A 9,282-nucleotide genomic window follows, 5' to 3' on the forward strand; every position below is an offset into this window, starting at 1 on the left:
TCCTCATGTATTAGTAATGGATTGCACATATAAGACAAACAGGTTTCGATACCCATTATTACAAAATGTGGGGGTAACTTCGACGAAACTAACATTCTCAGCTGCATTTGCTTATATTTCTTATGTGGGCTTTGAATAGATTGAAAAGCATCATGAATACAAATTGTCTTCCAGGTGTGATTGTCATTGATAGGGAAATGACACTTATGAATGCCATTCGCAATGTGTTCCCTAGTATCCGACATTTATGATGTAGATGGCATATCAGCAGGTGTGTGATGAAGGCTTGCAAGGGCATACTTAAAAAAGGTGACAAATGGGAACAATTTATAATGTTATGGAATATGTTGGTCTTAGCAAAAACTGAGGTTGATTATGAAAGAAATCTACTTGAGATGGATAGGATATTTGAAGGAAAGTATAGTAAGGCGCTTGATTATGTGAAGGTTAATTGGTTAAAAGAGTATAAGGATAGGTTTGTGGCTGTATGGACAAACACTTGCATGCATTTTGGCAACACCACATTGAATAGGTACGTCGACTATTTAATAATAATCCATATCATCTATATATTTCTTTGATTATTCCTAACTTATACTAAATCTCTTGTTTTAATGTTTATAAATAGGGCAGAAAGTGCACATTCACAACTGAAGCGACAACTTGGCACAAGCCAATGCAACTTCGAAACATCGTGGGCCAAGATTCATGCCATGTTAGTATTACAACACACTAAGATAAAGGCTTCATTTGAGAAGAGTCAATCATTTGTCCAGCATGAATTCAACAAGGTGAGCCTACTTACAGACTTGATAGGGTATGTGTCTATTGTTGCCTTAGAGGAAATTTTGTGTGAGTCAAAGAGAATACAATATGTCGGGACTGATCCCATTGCATGCGGCTGCGTTATTAGAAGTAGCCACGGGTTACCATGTGCTCATGAGATGGCTGAGCTAAGTCGAGTATTCCGACCCATTCCTCTTCATTGTGTTCATCCTCACTGGAGGAAATTAGATATGTTTCCTGCCACACAAATTAATGACAACTTAGATTCTCTTGAAGATGCTAAGATTGACGTATTTGCCAACTGGTTTAAAAGTAATGATCTTGACACCAAGAGACACATTGGTATGAAATTACAAGAGATTATGGATCCAAAATCTTCAACACTTAGAGAACCACAAGTGAAGATCAAGACAAAAGGGCGTTCGAGTAATTTTGAAGAGTCTACTCGTAGATTGCCTTCAACCTTTGAGCTTGTCGAATCTGATTGTAATAGGAATTCTCGAACATTGTCCGACGGTGTAGTCTATACGAAACCTCCACCAAAAAAGTGAAAGAAACAAACACCCCCATTAACAGTAAGTACTTCATATAACTTTTATGTTACAAATACTTGTTGCTCCTTATGTTTCTTTACTTTGTAGGTGAACCATGATACTCAATCATCAACACTCGCAATTGTAAATATTAAAACTACACTGCCTTAGAAGCGACCACCAAAACTCCCAGTATGTACTTATATTATTTTGATTAACGCATCAAAATTTCATCACCATAATACTTATACTTTTTTTTTAATTCAGGTGCATAAGCAACAAATTGTCAATCCCGAAGACTTGACACAACAATATAATGACAAACTTCCAGCTGCTATAAGGCCATTTATTATGGGGGCCAAAGATGTAAAATCTGATGGCAACTGTGGCTTTAGAGCCATTGGTGGGTTGCTAGGTTACTGGGAGAATTCTTGGCGTAAAGTAAGGAGGGAGTAACTGAATGAGTTGAAAAATAATGAATTTCTTTATGAATTTATCTTTCAAAGTGTTGAAAGTAAGTGTGAGGTTGAGTATCGCTTGGATTATTTTGATGATTACCCTTTAGAAGATAGATGGATGCTCATACCAGAAATGGGTTACCTTATTGCAAATTGTTACAATGTGGTCTTGATGCATTTTTCAAATGCCATATCTCTTATGTTTCTACCAATGGAAAGTCATCCTTTGCCTGAATATCAACGTCGGGAAATTTCCATCGGATTGGTTGAAAAACACTTTGTGCAGGTATTATAATAAATTTTTTATATTTATAGCTGCCAGTTTTTCCTTGTGAAATTTGTTTGTTGTTTTAACTATATCATTTGACAACTTTATTTTATTTTGACAGCTACGCTTGCAACCACACCATCCTATGCCTCCTGTTATCAATTGTTGGGTTGATATTTCCAACCTCAAAGCATATGATTGGTATAGTCCATATTGAGATTGCATTGACAATTGGAAAGAGCTTACTGGTTCATTTGATGTACATCTTGATGTATATTGATCCCTTACTATTAGATGTTTTGTCACAATAGTTTTATTTTCATCCGACTTACTTGGTTTTGTAAACTTTTATAAAGTATTATCAGGTTACACCTTCTTCCCTGTTTATCTCCTATAAAATATAAGTACACTTTTGTTTCGATGTTAAAATTGAGCTAGATGAAGTGAAACAATGAATCAACCCAAAGTAAATGCCTAAAGCTTCAGTACATAGTGTTTCCATGTTTGAAAACCCCACCAATTCTAGATGGCAATGCGCTAACAGAGTTCTGAGGTGAGATTTTTGTAACAGAAGGATGAGAAGAACCGGAGTTACTTACATAATCCATCAAAGATATATTATGTTCTTTGAACTGAAATTCATTCCTTCCATGATAACTGGAATGACCTGTATTGCTATCAAAATATTGACTTGCTTGTTGTCATAGAGCAATAGACTGATCAGATGCGGTCTCACCTGAGTTACCAGTATATTTTTCAAAATCATTATTCATCCCTTTTGTCCCATTGCTATGATTAATATCTAGTGATCCAGCAAACCCAAAGCCGCCATAGCTCTTATATTCTTGATCACTTGCATGTTTATTATGCACTTGAAAACAGACAATGAATAAGACTCTGAAATATCATCAAAAAATTAATTTAATACTTACTATTTCTCATGCCCAGAACGTATTTCCTCCTCTAAAGGTAGCTTGTGGGGTTTAAATATAAAATCTCTTTTATTTCTTATTTTTTCAGCTTGGGGTGTATTTAAGGGTAGTTTGGGAAGATAGTGGGGTTTACTTAGAAATTGTGAAAATTTAAATTAAAAGTTGGGGTGAACTTAGAACATGGGGTGAACTAAGGGAAGTGTGTGGTTTAAATAGAAAATCTCTAAAGCAAAAGGTAGAGAATGGTAAAACATTCAAAATACTATAAAATGCCTTGGTTAATACAAACATTAAGAATTAAAATTATTAATTAAATGAGGATAATATGATAAATTCACATTTTTTCATATTTAAAAATTTTAAATTAAAAGAAAAATCAGATAATGGATTCTATTTTTATGGAACACAACTACCCATTATTTTTTTTAATTCTAAAAAATATATATTTGTTTAAAATGCCCCTCACAGGTGTGGAAGTACGTTCGGAGAAGTTAGTTTGGTATAATAATAAATCTCCCTTAAATAAAAGATAAATATGAAAAACTTTTGATAGGCAACTGCCCAAACTTTGGAACACGTGGTCTCCCGCGTGGCTGCTGAGAGGCTAGTTTAATACTTTTGGTTCTGAGAAGGCTGTAAATAAAACAAAATGGTTATTTTATTATTGGGAGACTGAGAGAGAAAGAGAGGGAGAGAGAGAGAAATGGCGAGATTCGCGTTAGGTGGAGATGAAGATGGAGAAGGCGAAGGATCCCGTATTCCCAGGCCCAAGAAGCCTCGTCTCGCTCCTAATCTCCTTCCTCAATATCCCGCAGCCCGCATCGCCATAATCGAACAACAACCACCACAGCCACCGCAACCACAATCGCAGCAGCTACGGACTGTTGAGGAAGATGAAGAAGCAGGTGAAGAATCCGAAGGAGAAGAAGAGGAGAGTGAAAGCGAAGTAGAAGCAGACGAAGAGAGTGAAGAAGAAGATGAAGATGAAGAAGAAGACGAGGAAGGAGAAGAAGAAATCACCGTTGGCTTCGAACAGCAAGTCGGAAATTCCTACCACATACGGGTGCCGCGGACTATCGACAGATTTAACAGACCCGTTCGTTTGCTTGGTCAGAACCGCACAGCACAAGCCAACCCCCAAGTGGGTTCTGCTTCGGCCAGCCTTACATCCAACGCCGGAGTCCAAGAGGGCGGTCCTCCTCCGATCTCACACGTCACCGATGGGTTGCTTGTTCGTTTGTTTGGTCAGAACCGCACAGCACAAGCCAACCCCCAAGTGGGTTCTGCTTCGGCCAGCCTTACATCCAACGCCGGAGTCCAAGAGGGCGATCCTCCTCCGATCTCACCCGTCACCGATGGGTCGCTTGTCTTCACCTTAGCCGACCCAGAAGTTCTTGATTGCCTCATTTGCTATGAACCCTTGACCATCCCTGTCTTCCAGGTAAGCCCTCGTCCCAAATTTGAATAGCCATTTTCGTTTCGATTGTTGGGTCTGCGTTGAAATTCTACGGTTATCTGTGGTCTTATATGATGGTTAATTTGTTTGCTTTGATAAAATTTCCCGCATTTGTTTGCTAGAATATTCAAGGATTCAATCCTGGTTGAATTTGATTTAGGATTGTGATTGTGGATCTGTAGATTCTTATTGTTCTGAGGTTAGTGCTTGTGGCCATATAAGGAAATTCTTGAAATAGAGTGTGGACTAGGGAGTGGGATCAGAGAAGGGTAGTGTGGATTAGCTTGGCTTGGTTATGTTAGGTTTGTGGGATTGTGGAAATGGGATTAGTTAGGTTTGTGGCACATTTCTTGTTTGCCCCAACTGTCAAGAATTCTCCTGATAACAGCAAGATACTGCTCCTAGGATACACCCGCTCCAAACCAAACACTTGTAGCAGGCAAATTAAAATCTGTGTAGCAAAGGTGCAGTGTAGAAAAATATGATCCACAAACTCCTCATTTTTACACAGCAAGCACACTGCGGAGAAAAACATGTATAAGGCCTTCTTCCCTGGAGCATTTCACAACTGTTTATGAACCACCAGCCACACGAAAACTTGCATTGGTTGTAACATCAGCCTTCCAAATAAACTTGAATGGTTCAAAAGGAGGATCCAATTGATGGACGACCAATTGAAGGAAGAATGATTTGCATGAAAAATTACCTGAAGGATGAACAAGCCATGATCTTTTGTCAACTCACCACTGGAGTGCAAAGAGACATAATCCATTAAAGAGGCATGGTGTAAGTTGGGAAATTAACGATTGGAAGATGATTCTCCCATCCAAATATCTTCTCAAAGTCTTACCCTAACCCCTCTACCTACCACAAACTTTACAAGAGGAGAGAAAGAACGATACCCCTGAGAGATGTACTTCCAAGGACATCAGAATGTGCTGGCAACAACTCGAGAATCCCACCCATCAAAGTGTACTTTACAAGACCCCAACTTCTTCTACTATGGGATCCAAAAATGATAAGGGACAAGGATTACCACCCAAGGGAAGACCCAAATACCTTAGTGGAAAGACGCTTAACTGGTAGTGGCATCCAAATTCTCTTTTAGTTATGAATGTTGCAACACTGCCCCACCATATCAGTAAACAATAAACATAGGTGGCTTTTCTAATTTGTACGAAAGAATTTATGGCTAGTTTTTTATTTATTTATCAGAAATGACTTGTTTTTATTTTATCTTATTTATTTTTATAATCCATTTCTTGATATTGTATTGTAGGACTCGTTATAGAATTTTATGATTATTTGCAGGGTTTTCCTGGTCTCATGATTCAAGTTAATTTATAAGTTATGAGTATATAAGGGATAGGTTTGGTTAAAAATAAGGGCAACTTGGTTTAAATGTGACACAATTAAGTAAACAGGTCGGGTTTAGGCTGACTGGGATTTGACACAAAAACAAAATCACAGGGCACGACATGAATCCATTGTCACTGCTACATGCCTTTGGCATTCGAGAACTTTGAAACATTTGACTTTATCTGATTGTTACAGAAATTGTACATGGAAGGAGATTTCAGGGAATTTCCCTGACATCTTCCAAAATAGCTAATGCGAGTTTTAAGACAATTGCAAAATGCTTCTTACATTGTTAGAAGTCTTTTGTAGTTGATGCATCTGAATTTTGTTGTTGTTGGATTCTAGCAATCTTAGCGGTTATTTTTATATGATTATTAGAATTTAGATCTACCAATAAACGGATATTTAGGTTAGATTGTTTACCCAAGACCAAATATTTTCATTTGGTCTCCAACAAAGAAATTTAACATTGACTACCATGTTTGTTATGTTTGCTCAAACTTTTTTTTTTTTTTTTGGGGTATTCTTTCTTTTCCTTCAAGAAATTTTGTTTCTTACAAAAGATAAAATAAAAGAAAAAGAAGCAAGCACTGGCCATTTAAAGGTCTGGTCAGATTCAGAGTAAGAGAGGGACAGATTTGAAAGATGTGTGTGTGTGTGTGTGTGTGTGTGTGAGAGAGAGAGAGAGAGAGAGAGAGAGAGAGCTTACATTTTAAGAGAAATTGTTAAAAGATTTATTAAGGAAGAATAGATGATTTTGTTCAACAGAAAATAAATTGAGAGAGTTGAGAGGGTGCATAACCTCCCTCTCCCATGCATTTAGGCACAATCTTGTTTAATCAGGCCCTACTTTGAAACTCACGGTTCGAAAGCTGATTTTTAGATTTTTCACCCCAACTCTTAGGGTTTAGTATAATTCAAAAGTTTATTCCCTCTTTTCATTTGCCTTTTAGTTAGAAATAGGGCCTATTGGTCTCTCGTCTAAGTCATAAGCCTACGCAAACTCTTGTACACCACAATTGACAACGCCGTGGTCCTTCACGCATGGAGCATTTCCCAAATAAAGTTTCACATTCATGTGTGCCTGTGTGGTTTATGTTTTTCTCAGTGTTGGAAATCTCCTAGTCAAACTCGAGTCTTTTGTTTTATAATTCTAGGCATGTTAATTGTTGCCAAGTGTGAAGACAGTTACGCAAGATATATGAAGATTACAAACTATGGAGTTCTTTGGTTCTTTAGCTTGTTGAGTTTGACTTTTAAGCTCAAGAAAATCCTTATATTGGTTTGCTTTGTCTCTCGGCAGCTTAGATTGAGAAGCATCAGTATCATATATAATTAGTCATATTTGTTTTTTTATCTGCATTTTCTGGGGTGAAGTTTTCAGTTATCAAACATGGCAAACAATTATCACAACATTTTAGCCTAGTATTGCCTACAAATTGGAGTTTTCTTCTTTCAACATTATGGCAACATTTATTATTTTATTTTTAAAATTATACAGGATGTTCGCTTCTAAAGTTTCTTGTTTTATTTTTCTTTAATAATCTTTTTAAGTGCAAGAGCCATAACCTTAATAATATAAGTATCATAGGGTTAGTGATCTTTGATATTTATGATCTGAACCATTCTTAAAACAGTCTGCTACATTGCTTCTATGAAATTGAACCAAAGAGTCTAGGTATATCCTCAAGATCTGCATTATCTGTTTCTATCCTGCTATCCAAGCTCTTCATTCATGTCTTAAGTTTATTCATTTTACCTGCTAACTTTTGCATGCTTTCTTGGAAATTCAGTGTGAAAATGGGCATATAGCTTGCTCCTCTTGCTGCACCAAGAGTAAAAATAAATGCCCCTCCTGTTCCATGCCCATTGGCTATAATCGTTGTCGGGCCATTGAGAAGATTCTGGAATCAATTAGAATTTCATGCCAAAACATCAAGCATGGCTGCAAAGAAATGGTAACTTACAATAAAAAAAATGAACATGAAAAGGCATGTATGTATTCACCTTGTTCATGCCCCCTTTCAGGCTGCAACTTTATCTCTTCAAGCAAGCAGTTATACCTACACTTCACCGTTAGTCATGTGGATTATGCAACACGCTTCCAGTATGGCATCAATTTTTCCATCACCTTAAATATTAAGGACAAATTTCTTGTTCTCCAAGAAAAGAGAGGAGGTGTATTATTTATCCTTGACAATCATGCTGAAAAACTTGGAAATTTAGTGTCGCTTCGTTGTATTCAACCCACCTTCAAGGGAGGCTTCTACTATGATCTTCTTGCTAAAACCAACGGAAGTTCTCTCAGATTCCAGTCCTTCACAAAGAACTCTGCAGGCCAGGTTATTAGCCCATCTTCAACAGGTTACTTTATAATCCCTACTGATTTTTTCAGTTCTGGCAAGCTCAACATGGATCTCTGCATATGGCATAATGGTCGATGCCCAGCATCCTTTCAAAGTATTGGTGTTGCTTAAAATAAGTTGTACTATCAAAGGAATGGCATTGTGCTGGAAAGGATCTGGTGTTTTACATATTTATAAATGTCACAAAAGATGCCTTTTTCTTTTCTTGTTGTGGACTTCACATCTTGTTATTTTACTGCACACACACAAACCACACACCAGTATAATGCCCATATGTTATACCTCTTGGTAAAATGGGTACTTATGCTGAGTTGTAGCTTTACTGCACCCATCTTTTCTGTATATACTTTTGTTGCGTGATAAGAAATAACGACACGGGAAAAGTTAGTGTTTAGTGTTGAAGGTGGAATTCCAAATCGTGTCTTATGTTAAAAGGATAAAAAGAAAGTAGGATTTCAGACAAAGTAAAGCATTGTTATTTGCTACTGGTAATTAGGATTGCATCTAAATTCATTCAGTGTCATTTTTGTCGTAAGATTGAAGGTAAATTAAAATGGTTAAGAACAAGTTCTGTTTATCTTATTTTGAAGGTATTAACATTTGTGTTATGTTTCTACATGAAGCTTACCAAGTAAAGTGCTGAATCTCTGGTTCTATGCCATTTTATTCCTTGTCTCTGCTTCTGTTTTAATTTGTTGTGATTAGAAACAGCTGAACTGGGAAGGTAATATTCTTTGTTCATCAAGTTAGCAGAGAACCATTAGTTGCCAACTTGCATCTATCAGCTTTACTGGGTTACACATGACCCAACGAACTACATTTTAAACCTAGATAGTTTAGCCTCTTCATTGAAATGATTTAACCCACACTACTCGAAGAAAAGTTGGGCCTCATATTCTGCCATGACCAACTAGCTTAATCCACGTTTACGTTATAGAATCTAAATTATAAATAAGAACTTGTAACATGTGTTGTCTTTTATGCAGCGTCCTGTCAGCTCCTGGATTGTACATTTTATTTTATTATTGTTTTTAAGTCGTTTACTGTTTATTTAGTACATCTGGTGTACCACATCAGGTTTTGATTAAAAGAAGCTATTGAGCTATATTGTTCTTCGGTAATTT

At 36.9% G+C, this 9,282-nt stretch overlaps 2 protein-coding genes across 3 annotated transcripts; both read left to right on the forward strand.

The window, feature by feature from the left end:
* Window positions 1-222: 222 nt before the first annotated feature.
* On the forward strand, window positions 223-2,262 carry LOC148295883 (uncharacterized). The gene is made up of 7 exons (XM_088250628.1): window positions 223-271; window positions 358-532; window positions 629-1,307; window positions 1,428-1,463; window positions 1,587-1,760; window positions 1,839-2,063; window positions 2,167-2,262. The coding sequence occupies exons 1-7, from the start codon at window positions 223-225 to the stop codon at window positions 2,260-2,262; spliced, it is 1,434 nt and encodes a 477-aa protein (XP_088106754.1).
* Window positions 2,263-3,611: 1,349 nt separating this feature from the next.
* Window positions 3,612-8,364, forward strand: LOC110772019 (E3 ubiquitin-protein ligase SINA-like 3). 2 transcript variants are annotated; one of them, XM_021976383.2, is made up of 3 exons: window positions 3,612-4,418; window positions 7,586-7,750; window positions 7,821-8,077. In XM_021976383.2, exons 1-3 carry the CDS (start codon window positions 3,681-3,683, stop codon window positions 7,926-7,928), a joined length of 1,011 nt encoding a protein of 336 aa, XP_021832075.2. In that variant the 5' UTR covers window positions 3,612-3,680; the 3' UTR covers window positions 7,929-8,077. The 2 variants fall into 2 exon arrangements, with proteins under 2 accessions (XP_021832075.2, XP_021832073.2); XM_021976381.2 differs by having other exon boundaries at window positions 7,586-8,364.
* The last annotated feature ends 918 nt before the right edge of the window (window positions 8,365-9,282 follow it).

Source organism: Prunus avium, chromosome 3 (genome assembly GCF_965620075.1).
Source record: "Prunus avium chromosome 3, drPruAviu1.hap1.1, whole genome shotgun sequence".
Classification (NCBI taxonomy): Eukaryota; Viridiplantae; Streptophyta; class Magnoliopsida; order Rosales; family Rosaceae; genus Prunus; species Prunus avium.

Bases quoted from the DNA above. Each gene is read 5' to 3' on its own strand.
- LOC148295883 (XM_088250628.1), top strand. From the start codon at position 223: ATGTGTTCCCTAGTATCCGACATTTATGATGTAGATGGCATATCAGCA. The intron at 272-357 runs GTGTGTGATGAA...TGTTGGTCTTAG, and splicing joins TGTAGATGGCATATCAGCAG to CAAAAACTGAGGTTGATTAT. The intron at 1,308-1,427 runs GTCTATACGAAA...TTTACTTTGTAG, and splicing joins GAACATTGTCCGACGGTGTA to GTGAACCATGATACTCAATC.
- LOC110772019 (XM_021976381.2), top strand. From the start codon at position 3,681: ATGGCGAGATTCGCGTTAGGTGGAGATGAAGATGGAGAAGGCGAAGGA. The intron at 4,419-7,585 runs GTAAGCCCTCGT...TTGGAAATTCAG, and splicing joins TGACCATCCCTGTCTTCCAG to TGTGAAAATGGGCATATAGC.